The sequence below is a fragment of the Miniopterus natalensis genome, chromosome 1 (assembly GCF_054644295.1).
Source record: "Miniopterus natalensis isolate mMinNat1 chromosome 1, mMinNat1.hap1, whole genome shotgun sequence".
Taxonomy (NCBI): Eukaryota; Metazoa; Chordata; class Mammalia; order Chiroptera; family Miniopteridae; genus Miniopterus; species Miniopterus natalensis.
Genome location: NC_142081.1, coordinates 86444478 through 86468753, shown reverse-complemented (window position 1 = coordinate 86468753; position 24276 = coordinate 86444478). Strand labels below are relative to the sequence as shown.

The 24276-nt window shown below is 42.5% G+C and overlaps 1 protein-coding gene and 1 pseudogene across 8 annotated transcripts in view; one reads left to right on the top strand and one right to left on the bottom strand.

Moving 5' to 3' along the window:
• Window positions 1–24276, bottom strand: part of SVIL (supervillin) — a 238304-nt gene that overhangs the window by 105270 nt on the left and 108758 nt on the right. For all 8 annotated transcript variants that reach the window (XM_087823810.1, XM_087823774.1, XM_087823777.1 and 5 more), the window contains one exon: window positions 937–994. In XM_087823810.1, coding sequence (XP_087679936.1) covers window positions 937–994 — 58 coding nt within the window. Of the gene's footprint in view, window positions 1–936; window positions 995–24276 lie in introns of those variants that run through there.
• Window positions 9781–16441, top strand: LOC107524421 (uncharacterized protein C15orf39-like; annotated as a pseudogene).

Genomic DNA, 24276 nt, shown 5'->3' with positions numbered 1-24276 from the left:
ATGTGGATGAAATTCATCAAGTCTTTATCCCCTCTTGTGTGTTCACAAGATCAATTCTGCTATTTTCAAATGCAGAGTCAGGCTTAGCCTCATGAGGACCTAAGTCAGACAACTATTTATTCCAATGCTATTGAAATGCAAACCACTTTTAGTAGAGAAATAATGTCATACATAAACATTAGGAACAAGAGCATCTGAGTGGAGTTAGGGGCAGATTGATTTGGGTCCTTCCAGCATAAGGAAGTGGAGGGTGAGATCCACGCTTATGTGGAAGGGATAATAACATTGTTTCCACATGAAAATCTCAAAGTCTATTAAGAACAGTAATCTAAGAAGCACCTGAGATATAGTTATCTTGTTTGGCACAAATTTTAACTTTTACACTATCTTATATCAATGATGATACACCACAGGGTTGTAGCACATTAGGTAAATCGAATTAGTATCTATAAAACCCTGCAGCCAAGGGAATTGAAGTGCGGAAAGGTTAAGAGAGCAGCACCAAGTCATGTGGATGGATGGAGGGAGGGAAGAAGGGAAAGAAGGAAGGGAGACAGGGAGGAGAGGAACAAGACTAAACCCTTTCTTAAAAAAATCAAAGGCTCCCTTACTTGATGGACAGATTATAAAAGGACATCCCATGCTTAGAGGCAGGTACGAGAAAAAAAAAGATAACAGCTCTTTATGAGTTTGCAATTACAGAGATCAACATCCTGTTCTGCAAATAGTTCCTACAAACAGTATTAAATACATAAAAATAATCTTTGCTGACTGAATGTACTGTTAAGTTAGCTTGCTGCAAATATTTTAACAAATCAAACTCTGGAGAGAAAACACTGACAAACACTTAAATGCATAAATTAGGAATTTAAGAGATAATTTTAAAAGCTACTACAAATCTTCAAAACAAGACTCCTTGAGTAAAGACCACTTTACCTTAGAACTTTCCTTTGATGTGGGAATCCAATAAAGCTTAAGTTTTTCTTTTTGAAATCTAAGGGGAAAGAAATAACGTAACATTGAGATAGCTATATAGTAAGTTAAAAAACAAAACAAAAACCCAATGGGAAAGAAAATTCTTCAAACTCCTCTTGGACATATAATTTAAGAAAAAGGAAGCTATTAACCAGACAAGAATAGTGAATTTAAAAAATGATACCTTCTAAGAATCAAATACATTTTACATAGGTAATATTTTCTGGTTTTCTCTAGTGAAAGAAAGTCAACATAACCTGTGAGTAAAAAAAACCACACAAACCCCCGCCCCCCCCAAAAAAACTGACAAAGCTCAATGGTATCATTTAAATTCATATAGCTACAAAAATAACTCAAAGCAATTAAATATTGAATAATATAGGTATAAATATATTTAGAAGAAAAATTTAAAAAATGTTGACCAAGGTAACCAGAAATATTGAAAGCCTTTACTGTCTGATATATTTGAGATGCTTTTAAAGACTGCATGGGGGGGGGGCATGGTAAGGTGCTGATAAAGAGAAGGAGAATGCTTTAGCCATGTTTTTATTGCCTTCACTAAAATTTAAAAAATAACAACACATCAAATCAACCACTTATTTATTTTTGAAGACAAAATAGATGTGATGTAAAGTCAGCTGGGAATAATCCCATGCAGCAAAAACACACATGGAGTGAACCAGTTAATCAAAACCAGGTGCAGATAAATTTATAACCAGTCTAATGGCAAGTAATCTGTTTTACAGCTTTTGGCATAGCAGCCATTTGTCCACCAAGAAAACCACAAGTGGCCACTTACAGAAACCTTCCCCTATGGAAGTGCTTATTACTGGTTAATATTTAGTCTCAGAAGCCTGAGGAAAAGGAGGTACAAGATATACCACATGCTGACATGTCATTATCCATCAGAATACATCCAGAATCCTGGAATCTGGAAAGTCTGACCAACTAGAGGAATATAATAAAATGAAAGGAATACTGCCAACATCAAGGCTTTTCTCCTAGTTATACAAATACCTTGTTATATATTTTTTAAAAAGAGAACTCAGTTCAAAAGCTATCAAATATTATAGAAGAAAATTCCTGAATCTGAGGCCTGAACTGTTCCAATCACTTCCTTATAGTGCATTTGTGCTAGAAAATACTTTCACATACAATGGCTGAATTTCAACTGAGACATTCAAAATAACCTCGGTATTTCATTGTTGTTCAGTCAGTGAACTGAGTCTGTGACACCACTTCCATGCTTAAATTGAGAGCATATATTTTCCTCTGTGCTGGAAAGGAAGCCACTAAAAGGACAACATTTTATTTCAAACTGTTTCACATGAAGATTTAATAAAAAGACATTCACCACTGACTACCGGAAATAATTTTATAGCATTTGATCTAGAAAAATATTTAAAAGTTCAGAACTTGATCCAAAGTTTGGGCGTTCCAATTGAATTGGCATTTTTTGCTAAATAAGGCTTTAGTGGTTTAATAATATCTTTATAACAAAAGAAAAAAAATCATGTTTTTCAGCAACCCCCAAAATAAGCTAATTTAAACTCCATTAGATATTTAAAGTGTCCTTTAAGAACGCTGTATAACTATCTGGATGCAGAACACAGGGTAAAATGGAGGACACAGGGCACTCATTATGATATAAAATATACACCGAAGTACATTTTTTATTTCTCTTGCCTTACCTTGTTTCTCAGAGAACTTGAAAGCTCCCAAATAGCTGGAAAACCCTGGGCTTCTGATCATGGTTACACATAGAAAGTTCAGTAACAGAGCCTGCTCTACAGCTAATTCTCACCCAGCACAGTCTTCGCTGCTGTAAGCAGCACTGGGATGAGGCTTTCACAGCGCTGGGCTAGAGCAATCAGGCACTTGTGTCCTTGGGAGGATAGGAAGGCAGAGAAAAGAGGCTGCAGGCTGGAATAGCTCAAACCCTGTAATCAGATTGCAAGCTGACATTCGGCCTGCGGATGCCGGAGCAGGCTGGCTCCAGAGATGGGGCACTGGGGATGTTACCACTTCAGGTCTCCGGCCAAAGCACAGCACGTGCTTCAGCTAAGCAGACAATGCTGCACCCTAGCCTGGATCAGGGGAGTCAAAAGGACTCCTCCTTTTCCTAAAAATAAACAAACAAGAAAAAAAAATACATACAGAGTCTCTCGATGTTCTGGGAGGAAAGGAGGCCGCCTAACTATTCCCAGGCTACTCTGAGTCTGCTTTGTTAAGTTAAATGAAATATTTTACCTAACAGGGAGCCAAAATCCCATAGTTAAGATTTATGAACAACATATGAGTGAAACTGTGGGAAAAGGAAAAACAGATATTACTAGAGGTTCAAAAATTTTAATTTGAGACAGAAGCTCTTAAATTAAGCATTATCTATTTGACTGCCCCGTTTATTTTATTATCATCTCTTAAAAAGACTTAATTTTCTTAGAGCAGGTTTAGGTTTACTACAAAATTGAGGGGAAGGTACAGAGATCTCCCATATGGCCTCCAGACCCCATAGGCACAGCCACCCCCATGTCAACATCACTCACCAGAGTGGTACATAGTTTTCTAAGGGTGACCTACATTGACATACCCACAGTCCAATTTATCTTAGGGTGCCCTCTTGGTGGTGTACTTTCTATGGGTTTGGACAAATATATAATGACATGAATCTACCATTATAATATACCGACTATTTTCATTACCCTAAAAATCCTCTGTGCTCTGCCCTCATCTAACTATACTCCCCTGGCAACTACTGATCTTTTTATGACTCCATAGTTTTGCCTTTTCCAGAATGTCATATAGTTGGAATGATACATTATGTAGCCTTTCAGATAGGCTTCTTTCACTCAGTAATATGGATTTAAGTTTCCTCCATGTCTTTGCATGGCTTGACAGCTCATTTCTTTTCAGTGCTGAATACTATTCCATTGTCTGGATGTGCCACAGTTAATTTATCCATATACCTACTGAAGGGCTTCTTGGGTGTTTCAAGGTTTTGGCAACTATGAATAAAGCTGCTATAAATATTCACACACAGGTTTTTCTATAGCTAGAAGTTTTCAACTTCTTTGGGTATTAAAGAGTGTGACTACTGGATTATATAGCAGAGTATGTTTAGTTTTCTAAGGAACTGCCAAACTGTCTTCAAAGTGGTTGTACATTTTGCATTCCCACTAGCAATGAAAGAGTGTTCTGTAGCTCCACATCCTCACCAGCATTTGGTGACGTCAGTGTTTTGATTTTTGCCATTCTAATGTGTGTGTAGTGGTATCTCATTGATTGTTGTTTATTTAATCCTTACCCAAGGACATGCTTAGAGAGAGGAAAAGAGAGGAAGAGAGAGAGAAACATTGATATGAGAGAGAAACATCAATTAGCTGCCTTCTGTACATGCCCCAACTGGGGATTGAACCCACAGCCCAGGTGTGTGCCCTGACCGGGAATCTAACTGGCTTCCTTTGGTGCACAGGACAACGCTCAACCAACTCAGCTACCCAGCCAGGGCCTAGTTCAAATTTTTAAGATGCAATTCCAGTACAGAATAAAAATAATTGGATGTTCTTTTTAAGTTAGCAATGGGATTTTACTAGAATTACTTGCCTTACCCATTGATAATGACACAAAGTAGACATTTAAATATGGCTTGATTATTGGGGAAAAAACATACAAAATGTTTTCTAAACTATGCAATCACAATGTAATCTCTTTATATATCTCATCTACATGAAACCAAATAAGACTAAAGAAATCTACCTTTTTTTATTTTTAATATCTTTATTGATTTCAGAGAGGAGATGGGAGAGGGAAAGAGAGAGAGAGAGAAACATCAACAATGAGAGAGTCACTGATTGGCTGCCTCCTGCATGCCCCCTACTGGGGATCGAGCCTGCAACCCAGGCATGTGCTCTGACCAGAAATTGAACCTCAATCTCCTGGATCATAGGTCGATGCTCAACCGCTGAGCCATGCCCAGCTGGGAAAGAAATCTACATTTTATATCAGTAAAACGTATCCATGACATTTTTCCATTTACTCTTTAGTAATTATAAATTATGATGATATAACTACTATTTTTATTATTGTTATTATTATTTTAGGCTGGCTCATTCACACAGGGGAACTACAAACTAGGCAAAAATGTCCTGACACCATTCTGGAGGTTAATGTATTTAATTTGTCTGGAGAGAAACTAATTTGTAGGTGTGATTTTCTTAAATTTCAGGGAGAAGACATCTTAATTTAAAACTGTGAGGGTGCTGTATTCCCTTTTCAACAGCATCACTTAACTACCAGCTCAGCATGGAAAAAAGAAATGTACAAAGCTCTCTGCTACTCTTTCCACTCAGAAACACCAATCTTTTCCATTTTCAAAGCACTAGAGTCTTCAAAGTAGGATCATTGGTACTACTGAATCAGGCCTTGGTAAATTAAAAAACCTTGGACTCTGGGAAAATTGGAGCTACAGGGGCCTTTCTGATCACTTGTTATTCATTTTGAAAAATGTTAGCAAAGTCACATAGCTTAGGGTATGGCAGTGCCAGACTGGAAATTCACATTCTCTAACTGTCTTCAGGACAACTTCCACACTCCTTCTCAGCCTGACCACCAAATAACAGAGGTCACTGCTGTAAACTCATCCTGAATTGAAGTCATAGGGTCTCCTAGATCTATACCTCGTGTGGGCTTAATTGCTAAGGGGCCAGTCTCACCCTACAAGGAGGAGTCAAGCCAAGCTGCTGGTTGCTTTTTACAAATCTCATACGATTTATTGGTCTGTTTTTGGCTCCATAGATGTTCCTCAAGCTAAAGTACACTCCAGATATGAAAGGTAGGGCATATCAGAGACCCTAAGGCAAAGACAGAAGTCAGTGTGCCTGGAGGGGATGTGGGAGTATGTCATACAAACAATGGATCACTCTATGATTCTTCCTTCTCTTCCCAGGGCTCCCACCTTATTGAGAAGGACTAGGAAGGGTGTTACCGGAAGAGTGTATGAAACAGTGACTCAATAATTCTACTTCTGGAAATGTTCCCAAGGAAACTGAGACAAAAGCTCTTAAATTAAGAGCTACAAATGAGTACAAGGACATTTACCACAGTTTTGCTTATAAACATATAAAACTGGAACCAGCTTATTAGAGGGACATAGACGAGAAGGGGTAAATGAATCACACAAGAGAATCAGGTTGGAAAGAATTAGTAATTTGGAAAATGTTTCATGATATGTTATATTAGAGATACACACAAAGACCTTACCCGAAAGATAGCAAATAGACCAAAACATTATCTTACAACTCAGAGATAACTCTGTTCATGTTTTTCCCTTTTTTCCAAAGTTTCCACATAAACATGAATTACTTCTATAGTACTTACCAAAACAACTAAGTACAAATAAAGATGAAGGCAATAGGTCCTCTTGAAATCCCAAGGCTTAGACTTGAGTTAAAAATCTGGGTGAAATCATGATCATGAATGCAATTGTTCTTGTGGGCCTAAGCACAACATCAGTCCGCCTATTTCTTCCACATGCATATCTTGTCTATAAATTATATTGATCCAGACAATTACCAACGTCCTAGTACTGGATAAGTGAGAATGAATGAGTCAAGCAAGCAGATCACCTCTATTCTTCCTCATTCTTAGAACCAGCCTTATCCATAATCTCTTTTGCTTAGCTTGTTTTCTTTTATCTTTTTTAAATCACAGGTTACCTTTTAATAAGCCAATTCTATTTCCTCAATAGGTAGCATAAAGGAAAAGTATTATTATTCCTTTCTTAATCTGAGACTCCCACTAAAGTTTTGTCTTTCCTAAAATGTGAATCAATGATGTGGAACATAAATATTTGTGGGTGTGAAAAAATGGGGAGAAAATGTTAGATTTGCCAGGGACATGCCAGAATGGGAAAAACAGGGAAGATGATCCTGTAGTCCAACCGTGAACAATGTCAGTATGAGTCCAGGTAAGAAGGATCACCTCCTAAATCACCAAGGTAAAAAACTAAGGGGTTAGATGACACAGGATCAAGATGTCACACCCTCAGGGACTGGGCAGGGCAGTGCACAGCTGTGGCTCAGGATTACATGGAGATAACACTAAGAAGCCAGCTCTGCCAACTGTTCCAGCTGACAACATGCACGCTCCCCACCCCCACTCTCAACACAGGGGTAAGTATGCTCTGGGGTTGTTATCATGGTGGAGAAAATGGAAACAAAAACAATGAAAAGGGAAGCAGCCGGGTGCCCCAACTGGCAACTTGCCATTTTCCAGTGCACATGGTGTCACGATGAAAAGAACAGGATAAGATTGGACTCTCCCTGACTTACCACGAGGGATGGGCACAATGCTAAGTGCTCTGGGCATTAAACTCATTCAGTCCTCACAAAGCCTGCAGGAGACCCTACCACTATCCCCATGTGCAGGTGAGAGACTGAGCTATGGTGTGATCTAGGAGAAACACTCAAGCCTAGAGTAACCACTGAAAATGTGTTTCCAAAGGGGAAAAAACCATCTTCCCCTGATCAACCAAAATAAAATCAAGATGTAAATATGCAGGTGAGGACTCTATTAAATGAGAGAAAGGATGTGGAAGTACTCTGAAAGGTGGAGCATGTTATCTAACCCACATGTGGCTCTATAGTATCTGATAAAGAGAGATATTGGGTATGGGGCATATGGCACACCTCTGCCAAGGCCTATGTGAGGTTACCTTGCGTCTCCTTATAGAGCTCCCTGAATAGCACCTGAAGCTCTCCCAGTCCACAGAAAAATGGGCTGACATGGATGTGGGCAGTACTGGGCAGGGTGAAATTATGAAACAGCTGTCTGAATACATACTGCTGTGAGTTATTGGTTCATTTCTAAAGTTAAGAAGAGCCACAGAATAATTTTCATGAAGTCTCCTATAAACTACTAAAGATGATGGATGCCTGGGCTGAAATTCCAAAGTGAAAGATATATTTCTACAGCCTAGGAAAGAAGTATTCTGCATGCTAGAAGCAGCTATAAATGGTATTCTCATTTTCTTTGGCAGATTTTATTTGTGTAGACCCTTAATCTGGGGCAGAACTGCCTGACATGAGGTAATCCCACCCGTGGGGAGCCCACTGAGTCCTTTTCATTTCTCTTTTATCACATACTCGTTATTCAGACATTCCAGATTCCTTATTTTAGTGAAATTCTCTCCTGTGTGACTGTGAAATGCTTTGTGAATTCTGGTTAGTAGTAATCTTTAGGACAAGTCTGCAAATAAAATTCTGTGTTGCATACTACATAAGGTAATTTAAAACAGGCCATGTATGTAGAGATGAAAAGGCAAAAGTATTTCCAATGAGAAATATTACAACTCACAGGCATGTCTTTATCAGATGTGCTGAAAGAGCCATGCCAGTTGTGCTATATTCAAAAATTTTTTTAAAGAAAAGGCTGGTTGCAGTCTCCCAAAAGACTTATTATTATCTTTAAAATAAATGTTCAAACAAGCAATGTTAAAATTTGTAGTGAAAATTAACTCTAATCATTTTAACTTCTGGGTGATTTTGAATTAATAGCTAATGATTCTTGGGGAAAATAATCCAGGTAGTTTAGGGGGAAAGAGGCTGGTCAACAGCTTCTCAGAGCAAGAAAAGACATAGTTAGTTCCGTGTATAAAATGTACATTGAAATATACATACAACAGAATATTATTCAGCCTTAAAAAGGAATGAAATTCTGACACACTATAACACCAACACACACTGGGTCCTTAAACAACAATTTGACAAATCAACATACACTTAGGTGTTTGCTACATAGAGTCTGAAGCTGAATCCTAGACCATCATAAGGCACAGAATGTTGTATCTTTAGAGCTGCAGGGACCCAAGGCCTCCCTTACTGAAGGGGAACCAGTCGGCGGGAAGGGGGCCAACACAATTACAATTATCCAGGGAGGTCTAAGAAGGCTCCTGCCAACTCCAATCATTCGATACTCAGTATTTGATGGATTTCACATGAACTGAAAGCTAGGAAATACTGAATCATCAGATATGAGAAATTTTTTATTGAGTCTAAAAACCCAGATGGTAGACAAGTAAATATATAAAACGACTGTTGATACCTGATAGCAGTTCTAGATTTAACTTGGATGATTTGAAGGAAAGAGCTTTGAGTAATATCATTTATGGGTTTCCTTCTCCTCAAAAGGGCATCTGAATAAAAACAACAATGGCAACCTCAACAACAGTAAAAATATGGAAACCCAAGGAAAGTGCAGCAACTTGCCATTCCCAGCATCTCTAATGTTTGCACGAGGTTATGTTAACTGGTACCTAAGACCTTATTAGAGTCTCAGAATAGGTTCCCCATGCATTTGCTAACTAATCAGAGAGTGAGGAGGAAGGTCAGTGAGATTTGACGTGTTCATGCCAGCTTTTAGAACAGGCAATAATCACCAAGAAAGCAGATTGTGTTCTCACAGAATGGCTGGCATGTGGAAGTTATGATGAAGTTGAAGACATAGTCTGTTCTGCTTGTTGAAATGACTAAAGGTATGTTTGTACTTATGAATAAATTTAACATCTGATATAAGGTCAGTGATATCAAACTTTGTGCCCCTCAAAGTCACATGGGGTGCATGTTAAAAATGAAGGCCTCCCTACCCAGGTGATTATAAAATGCTCCACTGTTCAAAACCACTAGTGCAAGCCATGCATGGTATTATGTCCAAGAAGGAGAAAAATTGAATCAGGTGGAAAACTTTGATAAAGGAAGCCTTCTTGGAGAAGGTGTCTAGAGAGTCAAGCTGTGAGTGGAGAGGACAGGGATGGACATGCGAGAAGGAGGAGGTGACATAAACATGGGAAATGGAGTAAGAATGATGCTTAAAGGAGATGTGAGCTTAAATGGTGCACATATGCAGAAGGACTTGAAAGGGGACCCAAACAAGCCATTCAGAGGTGGGAAGGAGGCAATGGAGAGTCTCCCAGAAAGAGGAGATTCATCTGCCTTAAAGAAACATGGAAGCCATCACTGAAGCCCAAGTAGAAAAAGGAATCCCAGATTCTTCCCCCAGCCTGATACCAAGCTGAATACACCAGTGCTGCATGATCCTGAGGCGGGGAGGGAATACTTCCTTAGGAATGTGGGTGTAGCCCCGTCATTTCCTAATATGTGGCTTGCATGTCTTTTACCATTTCAACCTCTTAACTGGGACTGTAGATAGTGGGATGAAAAGCTTATAAAAGCCAACTTTTTTTCAAATAATGAAACTCATTATTGTGATCCCTTGACCTGGTGGCCCATGCATGGCTGGCACAGTGCCACCTAGGCTTTGGTCTCCATTATCAGATGTGACAGGCCAGCCACCACGTCACAGCCACTTGAAGTGGTGAAACAGGCTAACTGCTAGGATCTAAGGTGCGGGGCTTCACTGTTGAGAGGAGATGCAAATGGAGGCTGACAGTTTTCACTATTGGCATAATACTCCTAGTTAGATACTCAGCTATCTACCTGCATCCACTATGCAAAAGACCAAGGTCACAGATTTCCCCTCTACCTTCTCATGGTCCCCACTTCTCCTACCTCCCGCAGTGCACAATCACCCCACCTCCAGATCCCATCCCTGCCTCTCACACAGGATTCACTGAGCAACTACTAGAGGTCAGACACCAGGGCAGTCAGTGTTCTGGAAGAGTTCCCACCCTCAATGAGTTCACTGTCTAGATGAGGAAATCACCTTGTACATTAAGGATGGAGTCTTGCACATATGCCAAGGCCCTTTTCTTTCCACCTCATTATCACTGACTCTTTGGAGGTTTCCCTACTTCTTTTTATGCTATCAAGTATGTATATTTATCTTCCTCATATAAGATAAATTCTTCCTGGATAAAATGAGAGACAGTTCCCTGGAACTGCAGGCTGAGCAAGAGCACAAGCAGAGCTGAAACATATACTGCAGGATTCTGCAAGAACTTCCTTCCTAGAATAGGGAACATTTCGCTCTTCCTTCCCCCTCTTACCTTCAAAACACCTGATGCTATGAGCTGAAGCAATTAATCGTGGCAGTGTATGCAAATATGTAAACTGGTGTGTCCTAGACAAATGTAAATCATTATATGATTTTTTACATTCACATTGATTTGGAGTGAAATATTTATTATTGCTTCATTGTAGCTAATCACTTATTCAAGTAATTAAGGAGGAGTCAAACACCACCAATTAATACAGAATCATCCATTTGAGTCAGTGATTAATTTTCCTCCCGTTAAAAAGGCAAAAATTCTTTTAATTTTCCAAAACCTATGACTATCCCTCAAAATCAAATAATCTTTTATCATTAAAGCTATAGACATATTGGGTGGGGATGGGGGAGGTCGAGGAGGGTGAGGAAGAATAAATGGTGACGGAAGGAGACTTGACTTGGGGTGGAGAACACAATACAGTGCATAGACGGTGTGTTGTGGAATTGTGCATCTGAAACCTGTAAAATTTTGTTATCCAGTGTTACCCCAATAAGTTTAATAAAAAGGGAAAAAAGCTATAGATATATTTAAAATTTTAATCTGAAAACTCGGTTGCCTACCTGTTAGAATTCTAACTTCCTCATTCAAGATAACTAAGATGTAAAAAATTCAAACAATAGACTTGGAAATTACAATGTGGTAAACTTTGGTGGTTTCAAATTCAGGGACTCCCAGTTTATGTTCCAACAAGAAGCCCCTTCCCATCCGGACATCTTTGTGATGCACAAAGAAAATGTACTCACTACAGAGGCTTCTCTCTGCTCCTTTCTGTCCCAGAAACACAGCTAATCTTTTCTCTTTAACATCTGAAGTTCAGTCACTTTTCCCCTGGCCAACGAGCTTTGCATTGAGTTTCAGGGGTCCTATAAAGTCCTAGTGGCACTTAACATCAAGCTAACAAGTCCTTTTTTGTACAGGTCACAGGTTCATGTGATAACAACAAGTAAGACAAAGGCATAGCCCATGTCTTGGGGAGCCAAGTACTCAACAGAGGTGGCAACAGACTTTTAAAACAGAGAAAAAATGATTTCTTAAACAGGAGGGCAAAAATGATTTGACCTTTCCCTGTTTCTTGTTAGAAGCAGACACAGCTCAATTAAAAGAAGAGAGAGAACACGGTCGAAACAGACACCTAGCCACCAGCACCTCAGATGTCCTCTCCTGCTGCAGCAAGTCCACACACAGGCGCCCAGCATAACTCCAGCGGTGGGAGCCATCCCTGTGGGAGCCATAAAGAGCAGGTGGGGAGAGGGAGAGGAGGACCTACTGTGTATGGAGATGGGCAGTTAGAAGGAGCTGCCTTTCACGCCTTCCTTCCTGATAGGCTGTCCAGTGCCTGCATCAGGCGCAGGAATAATCAACTGAAGAAGAAACCAGTGTGTGGTCACCGGCCACATGACTAACTCAGGGTCCTCCTGCATTTGTGGATCTGTCTCACCTGCAGCTTCAGTTCACGAGCCATAACTACTCACTTTCAAGAAGTAGAGCAAATCTGAACAAAAACTTCAGTATAGAGCCTTTTCCAGTCTCTAGGTATGTCTCAAATTTTGGAAAAAAACTCAAGAGGAAAAATGGATTCAGCCTAAAAGCTTGTAGACTTCCCTTGAATGTTAAGCTGTGGCTATTAACCACCAATACTCATTAAACCTTATTATTGAAGAGAACAAAGGGGTCAAGGAGAGAATGTTATAATTGTAATTTTGGATGAGAAATTTACAATGAAGAGGTCATTTAAGAAAGTTCATTCAGTATAACCTTACATTTTACAGTGAAATATAGCACTCCCGTTTTCTACCCTTACAATTGCTACTTTGAAGATAAGCAAGAGCAACAAAATTTGGTAGAAACAATGACCTCTTCCCCTCCCCTGGATCTTTGTAAAAGATTTCCGCCCACAAAATTCCAGGGAATAGCTAACCGAAGAAGGTTAATTAACACTTATCTTAGCTTCTGTATGCTGCTTTGCTAGTCCCCCACTTGTCTCCCCCTTAGCCAAACAGAATGTGGTTTTTGCCTTTATATCCTCCCTGTTTGAGGCTGAGAGTTTTGTTTTGGGCAGGAGCCTGCTCGCAGTCGCTGGCTAGTAATATCTCCAAATGGTCAATTTGGTCTCTCTGTGAATTAGTCTCAAGAAGGTCGGGTACAACATTTGGAGGCCCCAGCGAGATCTAATTCTAAAATTTCTCCAAGATGCCAGGCCTCCACGACTGGCCCAACGGAGAACTTGCTGTCACAGGGGGGTATCCCCTGAAGAAGTTCAGAGCCCCACAACAAGGACTTCTCCCCTGCAGGTGGGAAACTGACCCCTATAGCCATCTATCCTTTTGGAGTCCCTCAGGACATATCCGGAGGTAAGAAATAATTTTAAATTTTTTCCTGGTTAGACTAGTCTCTGGACTCTCACCAATTAGGGCCAGACGTGGCCGTTCTAATTGTGTGGGGTCCCTCCTTGGGTCGGGATGCCGACGGAGGGATTTACCTGGCTCTGAAAATCTGTTCAAGGGGGAGACTGATCACCTCCCCGGACGTATAGAGGTCCCAGTCAGGTTTTGTTGGGTGGGAATGTCATAGCCTCTGAATGAGTGTCGAGTGAATGTGTCTGTAGTCCCACGGCTTTTGCTATGGGATTTGAATGGGCCCCAATTCGCTTCCGTGGTCGGCCACGACGACATAACGGTGACTCAGTGCACCTTAGTCAAGGCCAAACTAAGTCACCGTGAGGCAGCGGACGGACGGGCATCTGACAGGGTCCCTTTGGAGGCCTCCCCTCTCCTTTGTCTGTCTCTGACACTGTGCACAGAAAGATCTGGGTTCAAGGAATACACAGAATTTATAAATTTGTTCAGTTTCTCTTATTTCACGTAGTCTACATATATTAGTTCTCCTGTGCTATAATTTCATTTCTCTTGTCTCAGGTATCTTAGAGGATCTTTCTTGATTGAGTCCTATCCCGTTCTCTTTTGAAATCTGCTTTCTCCAAAGATAGGGGACCTAGTCTTCCAAGGCAACCTCTGACTATATTCTTTACCCGAGACCCAGTTTTTTCCATTCCTTCTCCTCCTCTGTCTTACGCCGCCTGTCTTATCTGGTTTCCCTTCTCACAGGATGATGGGACTCGGCCTTTGCCTCCTTCTGGAAGACATTAGGAATCTTTCTCATTTTTCTTCCCTTGGCCGCACTAATTGTTTTAATTAGTTTCACTATGAGCAGGGGTAGCTCGAAAATCAGAACTCTGCTCCAATGTATGCTCAACCGTTGGGAAAAGGCTGGTTTTGGCACAGGAGGATATGGGGAGCCCCTCTCAAAAGGCACTGTCGTCCTCTAGTGCTGTTCTCCCCCTGCGGGAGGCCCCGCCAGCTGACAAGGACTTGAAAGGAAGATCCCCTTTTGTTGTATACGTTCCCTTCTCATCTAGTGACCTCTACAACTGGAAAACGCAAAATCCCCTTCTCAGAAAAACCGCAGGCCCTTATAGAGCTACTAGAGTCTGTGTTTCACACCCATCGCCCCACATGGGACGATTGTCAGCAACTCATGGTTACCCTGTTCACTTCTGAAGAACATGAAAGAATTAAAAGGAAGCCTGCAAGGCAGTCTTGGGCCCGGGGGGGGGGGGGGGGGGGTCCTTAGAAGTGAATAGAGATAGGATTGAACAATCTTTTCCCACAAATCGGCCAGAGTAGGACCCCTTTCCACTAAGAGAACAATAGTCCAAGGAGCCACTGGGAACTCCGCACAATATCCTTGGACATCCCAACGAACTGTTGACCTAGGCAAAAATACTGTCACTCGTTATTTCCTTATAATCCCAGATTGTCCCTATCCCCTCCTGGGAAGGGACCTCCTCCGCAACCTTCGAGCCACCTCTCACTCCACAGTGCCCACTAGACTTTGCCCCCTAGACGCTGGGCTTTCCTTATGCGTGGGATGACCTCTCTCTCTGTGGAGCATCCCTGGGGCTCAGGGGGACACCACCTTCCCAGAATAGTGCCACAGCCTAGTGCCTAACAGTGAGCATGCCAGCCTTTGCCTGCCAGCCAGCCGTGCACAGAGCCTGTAAGGCCTATAGAGAAGCCGGTGCAGGATGCTGAGAAGACTACCTGGCTGCCCAGCTGCAGGAAACAGCCTCTCCAGCCCCAGCTCAATGAGCACTCCGGGGCACCCATTCTTATCGAAGATAGTCCATTTCCCCACACCCCACCAACACTCCCACCCTGTGCCCAAGAGCACCAGTCTCTTCTACAGAACCAGGGTACACTGCCCCCTGGCTCTCCACCCATGCCCATTACTGACAATGTCTTCAGCCTGGCCCCCTACCATGACTATCTGGATGTGCAGACACCCGAGGCCACATCTGAGCCTGATCCAGCCCCAGTCCCCAAGGACAGCTATGACAAAGACTCCAGGGGAACCCTGTCTACCCAGGAGACCTCTTTGGGCATGCATTGCTCACTTAGGGAGAAGTGGCACTGGACTTGAGTGTAAAGAAACCCATGGCAGAGGTTCCTCCTATCAAGGTCCCTAGTCCTGCAGTACACTCCAAGCTCCCTATAGCTGTGGGTGTGCCAGATGCAGGGAGCACAGTCTTGGAGCTGCCTGGGGTGCCAGTGACCACAGAGACCACCCCAAAGACCAAATTCCACAGCTCTGTGGCCTTCATGTTCCAAAAATTCAAGATCCTCTGGCCAGCACCCTTGTCTGCAGCTATGGTCCCATCTGTGCCCACCTCAGTCCCTTCCTCTGACCAGCCTGCACCCATCCCTACATCTGTGCCCACTGGACTACAGATTCTCAAACAGCCCTTGCCTATGGCCTGTTTTGATTTGGCACTGCCCAGTTCTCCGGGTGTATTCATGGCCACCCCAACACTTACTCTGGCTCCATCACCTGCTCCAGCCCAGGCTCCACCTCCAGCTTCTACCCTTGTCACAGTGGATTCCCCAGAGCAACACTTTGCAGGACTGTATGAATTCCTGTGTGATGCCATCTCGGGCTCAGTGGCCCACTCCCCACCTGAGAAGCTGCGCGAATGGCTTGAGATGGCTGGGCCTTGGGGTCGGACAGCATGGCAGGACGGCCAGGCAGTGCAGGGGCTGTTGGGCAAGCTACTGTCCCAGTTGCAACACTTTATGTGCACACAGCAGGACGCCTTCCCCCACATGATGTGGGTTGGCGCCATCCTCGTGCCCATCCACCTGGTGAAGGAGCAGCTCTTCCCGACACTGCCACCCGCTTCTGTGGCCCACTTGCTGCAGGAGCACTCTGTGGAGCTCCGGCCCACCACATTGTCAGAGGAGAAGGCACTGCGGGAGTGACCCCTGCATAACTGCACCTCACGCATGCTGAAGTTGCTGGCACTGTGCCAGTTGCCTGACATATACCCTGGGCCTGCAGTGGCATGGCTGTGTATGCCGCCAGCTAAGTAAGCATGGGGTACCCCCAATTGCCACAGGAGCTGCATGAGCAAGTGATAGGTGACTTTAACACAGGCTGGGTTTGTACCCTCCTCAGAACCCATCATGGCCAGAGATGAGCCAGAGAGCCTATCTCTGGCTCAGAAGTCTCCCATCTCCAAGGCCAGGAAGCCAGGGAGGGAGCTACCAACTCCTGGCCCAGAGAAAGCAGAGGGAACTGCTGGGGGAGGGTCCTGCTGTGCCTCACCTGCCCCTGGTGCCAGTGCCAGCCCACCCAGCCACACACTGAGGGCTGAAGTATAGCACTCCCATTTCAACCTTTACAACTGCTACTTTGAAGATAAGCAAGAGCAACAAAATTTGATAAACAATGATCTCTTTCCCTTTTCCTGGCTCTTTGTAAACTTTGTAAAAGGTTTCAGCAGGTAAAAATTCCAGGGAGTAAATTCCAGGGAATGGTTAACCAAGAAAGTTAAGTAACACTTATCTTAGTTTCTGTATACCACTTTGCTAGTCCCCCACCTACCCCCCTTAGCCAAACATAATGTGGTTTTTGCCTTTATAGACTCTCTGCAAAGACAATTCAGGGCTATGAGTCTGTTTAGGGCATGAGCCCCCTTGTAGCCGCTGGCTTAATAAATTCCAAATGCTAAATTTGTTCTCTGTGAATTAATCTCTCGAAAACTGGGTATAACAGGGCCGCTGCTGAAGCCTGCTGGAAACCGCCTGGCTTAGTGGCCTGGCACTGCCCACTTAGGGCCACAAGGCCTCAGGAGCATCCTGGCCCTCACCCTGCCCATGGCTATTAGGTGGCCAGAGGCATCTCCTATAGCATTGGTGGCTGGTGCTGTTTGGATAGCTACTGTCTGGTAATCACTCTCCCTACCCCTCCTTTCCGCCAGCCCAGCTGCCCAGGTGAGGAGACATGCCCTTGGAGCTTCTCTGGTTCTCATCCTGCCCCCACCCCCAGCTGGGCTGAGAGTCCCTGAGCTTATAACTTGAGGTCCCTTATTAGAAAGGACTGATTTCTGTTTCATCCTGAGAAAAGACGTGTGGACTTTGGACCACCACTGACTTGGAGTCAGACCCTGGCTCCTTTGTTTCTTGGTGTGTAAATGGGCAAGTCACTTCCTCTCGAGCCCTTATTTACCCATTTGTAAAAAAGGACAACACAGCCTACCTCGCTGTGGGGATGATGCCTGACACACCCCAGTTATAGTTTGCTCTCTGCTCCCTCCACAGGACAGAGGCCCAGATCCCAGCCAGTGCCTGGAGTTTGAAGCTGAGGCAAACAGAACTTCCAGAAAGTCTTAATGTGTCATAGGACTTGGCTGTCTTGGTTTGATATAGTGTACAGTGTATATGACTCCCATACTCTGTAGAGTCATCCCTCAGGAATGCCTGCGGCTACAGCCCTAGTGTTTGGGGTTGGGCCCTAAACCTCAGCCCTGGGGGAGCCTGCCCTTCCCCTAGTCCTCCTTATACCCGCCCTTATTATAGGCCGTCTCCTTAACCGCCTAACCTCCTTCATTAGAGATAGAATTAACTCTGTAAAACTAATGATCCTCAGAACTGAGTATAATTCTCTACCCTTCGAAGGAGAATCAAGGATTTAATTCTCATCACATTTTACAAACAGGAGTGGGGAATGAAGTACAGCACTCCCATCTTAGCACTCCCATTTTCTACCCTTACAACCGCTACTTTGAAGATAAGCAAGAGCAACAAAATTTGGTAGAAACAATGACCTCTTCCCCTCCCCTGGCTCTTTGTAAAAGATTTCCGCCCACAAAATTCCAGAGAACAGCTAACTAAAGAAGGTTAATTAACGCTTATCTTAGCTTCTGCCCCCCCTAGCCAAACAGAATGTGTTTTTTGCCTTTGTATTCTCCCTGTGAAGACTGCGAGTTTTGTTTTGGGCAGGAGCCTGCTCGCAGTTGCCGACTAATAAAATCTCTAAATGGTCAGTTTGGTCTCTGTGTGAATTAGTCTTGCAAAGGTCGGGTACAACACCACAGAGCAATGGAAGTGATACTTGTCCAAGGTCATTTAGCCCGTGTGAGATACCAGGGCACCTGGCTCCTAGGACTTGGCTCTTTCCACTGTACCACCTTACAGCCTGGTGATATTTCCTCCCTACCCCCCACAAGACCTAAGGACTAGAATGACTTTCCTATGAAACACAAACAAGATTCTAAGAGTTTACCAGACATTCTGGGTTAAAAGGAAACCATTAACCATTTCCTGATAAAGCTCATACTCCATAGCATAAGCCCTGATACAGGACATGACAGAACAAGCTGCACAGTAAGTAAAAGCCCTGGGAAAATGAGATATGCCACTCTGTCCTTTGGGAAGTCACCTCTTGTTTTCCATTCATACCAGAAAGTATGTCTGCCAAGGAGAGTGCATATTCCTGTCACTATAGTGCACTAGAACTAATTGAGCAGTACTAGGCCACGTCTCCAGGGTTTGGGCTCTTGGGCTCCTTACAGGATGCAAGCCCACTGCCAGGGCTCTGCTGGGCTGTCCCCAGACACCAGCCTTCTTGGCCTGCCTAATAAGGCAAAGTGCACGTTGACTGGCTGGCTTATAGGTCACCCACTGTTTACTGCACAGACTGGGCTGGCAAGCAAAGGAGCCTACCTTTTGGCAGACAAAGGGTTACCCTTTGGCAAAAACTCTTAAAAGGCTGCACTGTTACTCTATTTACATAATAATAAACTCTGCAGCTGAGCCTGCCAGACTTTAGAGACTGGGTCCACTAGCAGGGTAGAAGGAGGTTCACTTCAGCTGTATTCTGCAGGGAGCTGTGCTGTGCTAGTGGAACTTCGTTGCTTCCCCAACCCCTTCCCCAGCTTGAACTCAGTCAATCTTGAGAGCAACTTATTTAGCATGCATCCTGTCTCACCGAGGCTCCCCCACTTCAAAAATAGCCACCGACTGTCTCCAAATAGATTCCATGCCCTAGGTCCTTAAAAGGGAGTCACTGGGTCAGGTGGAGAAACAATCCTTAGCATTCCAGAAAATAAGCTTGTGCCATCAAAAAATAAACTGTATTTTCAAATGAAAAGGCTGAGCTGTTGGCCAAATCATGCTTGAATACAAACACCCATTATTTTTAATTCTGTTAAGGTCTGGGCTTGGAGACTCTCCTTGCCCCAGGCTCCTTGGGCTTCTATACATAAAAGGAAAAGAACACAGCTGTGGGAATTAATTGCAGCACAGCCATTACTGAACAGTTTCCTTTAGCTTGTGGCCATCGGTCCTTTTGTCATTCAAAAGGCATTCCACCCACCCACTGGTTCACTAAAATTTGTTCAGTCCCAGCAGAGTTCTGAGCACCGCCAGCACTTCAAGTTTCAGCAGTGGACTGCGATGCTGAACCAGAGAGAGGAGAAAGGGCCAGGGAGCATGAAGTAGCAAACCTTTGAGTATAGCACTCAACAAACTACTGTTTCCGAGGCACATGGGAAGTCAAATATACAGCCAAAATATGTGGTGCCCAGCTGGGTGTGGCTCAGCAGTTGAGCATTGACCTAGGATCCAGGAGATAGTGGTTTCATTCCTGGTCAGGGCACATGCCCAAGTTGTGGGCTTGGTTCCTGGTTGGGGGTGTGTAGGAGGCAGCTGGTCAATGACTTTCTCATCATTGATGTTTCTATCTCTCCCTCTCCCTTCCTCTCTCTGAAATCAATAAAGACATATTTTTTAAAATGTGGTATGGCAAGCAAAAACTAGTTTGACAGCCTCCTACTTCACTCTTCTTTTCTGGCTAGTGTCCAGTGTTAACGTTCTGTGTGTGTTGATAGAGCATCCCTTTACAATTTCTCAGAGCCCCCAAGTTTATCATATGACAGCCATTCTTTTGCTTCTCAGAGGAATGGAGTTTGGAGCATCTGAAACCAGAGTTATGAAAAACGGATGCTTAGTTAATGCTAATATGTTGGGGATATAATAAATATTAGACCGGTTTTTAGTTTTCACTAAGCAGGTTTACCTATTCAGTCCCTAGGGGATTCTCTGATACAGAGGTGTTCAGAAATTCCTGTCTAGATATTCATGGCAAAGAGAAACAGTGAGAAATGTGGATACTTAAAACCAAAAGGGTGCCCTTTAGCTCTGAGGAAAAGAGCCTTAGAAAGCAGTTTAAAAGAGTAACATCAACCCCCTGCACCTTCCGAACATGCCTTTGCCCTCACAAACCTCAACTCTAAAGGAATCAACTTGAATTAAACCTTTATAACCTCTAAGGCAAATAGGAGAGGAACCACACAGGTGGTCAACAGGTGTGGCCAGAATCTGGCAGGCGTCCAGTTGCTCTGGGCCCCTCTGAAAGAAGAGTTTACAGTCAGCTGTCACCTGCAACCACTGAACTGGTGGGCTTTTGTGTTTATTTGACTCCCAAGCAACTCATTTCCCATTATTTAAGGCCAAATCAAAGAGCACTGAAGCGTTGTTATTCCCTTCTCTTCTTTAACTGCCAGCTTTTTGGGCTGTTTGATCCCTAATTAGCACTTCCACCAGAGATGACAGGGAAAAGAAGAGGAGATGAGACAGCTTAGCTGCTGGCTGCCAACTCGTGCCAGCAAGCTGTCACCCCAGACTCCTTGAAGAGGAGGAGGCTGTGGCAAAAGGGCAGGTGTGGCACGGGAGGGTGACCTGGAGCAACTTGCAGTCCTATAGGCCAAACCTCAGGATGTTAGAAACTGCAAACTGAAGGTAGTAAAAAAATGAATTAATTTCTCAAATGATAAGCAGTGACTACTGAGCTATAGTCTTAAATTCATTCTAATTAAGTTTAATGTTGTAAAAGAAAATTCCTCTCTTCTAGTCCCTGTGACTCTCTCCTTAACAATAAAGATCTTCCCAGATTTACCCTTCTATTGGCATTTCTACCTTAAGCTAGGTTGTCCAACAGGTTTCCAGCACAAGAGAACAATTCATAGACTTGATTATATTAAACCTGCAACTGACACTCAGTTTTGAAGGTATATATTTAGCCAGCATCCATTTAATAGAACTAGAACCATTGCATTTTCCTACTGAAATTAAAGCTGCGCCAATTACATAAGCAGAATGGATTTATTTATTTATTTATTTTTCATCAGATCTTTTCCTGGTTGGAAATGAAAAGAGCATTCTCTTTAAAATATAAATTATACCACACCGTTTTATCTATTAAAGTATATATGCTATTTGGGTGGCACAAAGTGATTTTGAAATGATTAAAAGCTAAATCTTTTTCTGCTACCTATTTATAAACTTTATTTTTAAGCATATTATCAGGCTATTTTTTTTTCTTTTTTAAAATATATCTTTATTGACTTCAGAGAGAGGAAGGGAGAGGGAGAGAGAGGGACAGAAACATCAATGATGAGAGAGTCATTGATCAAGCCCACAACCCGAGCATGTGCCCTGACAGGGAATCGAACCTTGATAGCCTGGATCCTAGGTCGAAGCTCAACCTCTGAGCCATGCCCGGCCGGGCATAAGGCTATTTTTATACATATATTTTTAACCCGGACACAGGCTCACCCTGTGTTAAGCTTAGGATATGCTGATATAGCTATAAACCTCCTCTTGTAGTACTGATTTAGCTTGGCTACAGTTACCCACATCTAAGAGTATTAGCTCAAGTACTAACTTTTCTTTTAAAAATAAGTCCTTGAAAACTTGATTCCTTAACTGCACTGTGTCACCCTCTAGTGGCAGGAAGGAGCTGATGCTCTTAACAAAGTCAATTTTATAAACACCACTCTTAATAGAAAGCCTCAAGTCAAGACATTCTTGTTTATAGCAATTTTAATATCGCTGAGATATGTAAGAGCTTAAATGTTAGCAAATTATTTCATTCATTTACTCAACAAATATGTATTGAGTAACCTATAAGCCCAACTCTGTTCTGGGGCTGGGAGACCTTGAGAATTAGTGAAGATACAGTGAGAAAATTCCATTCTAAACGAAGGTATAATGTCCCACATGCCCAGTCGCCCTTAATTTTAATGTATGTGAAATGTATATTATGTGAATTAAATATCAGATATTCTGGAAATTCTACTGATTTTGTATTGCTGGTTTCTCTCTTCAACTCCTTATCTGTTGTCACCTCCCCCCAGGCAAGCCCGGAGCTGCCTACCCTGGGCCACTAATAAACATCTGTACAATAAAATAACTATGGACTGTAAGTACTCATGGAATCCAAACTAAGGAAACTTTATTATCAGCTAAGTAAGTGGGTTTTTGCTGTTTATAGTTGTCCATATTATAAACTAAAATACTGATAGTAATAAAAAGTAATAGGCCTGTATATAAACTGATACAATAATATATTCTTTCATATATAAACCTTACAACGGTGTGAACATTTTATTCAGAATCTCATACCTGATGAAATAATAAATTCCAAAGCCACAGAAGCTACTGTTTTGCTACTCCCACCCCCCACCTCTTTTAAACTGGCAGGGTCAGAACTAATGCTCCTATATATGTGAGACCTTACAGAATGTCAGCATACAGGATGGTGTACAGGATACACCAGGGCAGCAGAAAAACCCTCCTGCCAACTTGGACCACTGGCCAGGGCTGTGTGAAGCTCAGTACTGAGAAGGGTTCTCAGAGTCCCAGGAGGGGAAACCCAAGTGCTAAGGGTCTGCCCAGGGCACAGGAGGGAGGAAGGGCAGAGTCCTACCCGCATGCACCATCTCTGCTACTTCATAGGAGCCCTAAATACTGCTTTTATGCTTAGAGCATGTTAAGAGGTTTCTTGAAAACAATGGAAATGCTTTTAAGTTTTGTTAATACACATATTCTATTTTCAACATACATATCTTCAAATATGAAAATAAAGCCACTTGAGTATTTCACAAGGGGCAAGAAAGTTTCCTAGGAGCATAAACTCTCACAAAAGCTGAATACATGTAGGTTCGCCTTTACTGCAATTCTAAAATGAAAATTCTACCTGAACTGCCAAGGTGCTATTCACAGTTTCTTGTTGCCAAGATTCTTCCAGTTAACAGTGAGGGTTCCATAATCTAGATTTAAACATCAAAGGGTCCACAGATACAGGCTCTCTGATAGTTATGTAGGACAGGGCAGGTGACATTTTGCAAGGCCTAATATAATTCAAATTACGAGTAAGCATAAACAACCAGTTAAAATATGCAAAGTGAGCTTTGTTAGGTACAGTGTTCTCTTAGAAAAGAAAGCTGAGTTGATTTCCAAGCAACATCTGTGTGATTATTACAAGTCGAAACAAAATTCAAATAATTTATCTAAATGTTTCTTTCATGGCCAAGGCTTAGATAGAAGTTCATTCTACTCACTTATGTTCTTCCTCATTTTTTAGGGCTAGAAAAAGATAGTAGAAATATGTTTAATTTTAACTCAGTGTCCAAATTAAAAAAAAAAAAAAATCTCATTTATTGACTTGTTATACAGAAGTTTTAAACAAAAGTAGGACTTTGGATAATCAAGGTCACAATGAAAGTTATCAAATATGGTAATCCAAGCTTAAACATATTTTGAAGATTGTGGCCCTAATCTATGTTATACCTTAAATTTTTTTATAGTAGCCACTTAATATTTGTGTAGTTAAAGGCAATTGTGAAAAAGGAGAGGTTCTGTAATTTTATACTAACACTGTATATAATGCAATGTTTTGGGTTTTTGTTGTTGTTTGTTTTTTAAAAATATATCTTTATTGATTTCAGAGAGAGGAAGGGAGAGGGAGAGAAAGAAATAGAAACAATGATGCGAGGGTCACCAATAGATTGCCTCCTGCATGCCCCCCACTGGGGATCGAGCCCACAATCTGGGCATGTGCCCCAACTGGGAATTGAACCATGATCTGGATCATAGGTCAATGCTCAACAACTGAGCCAC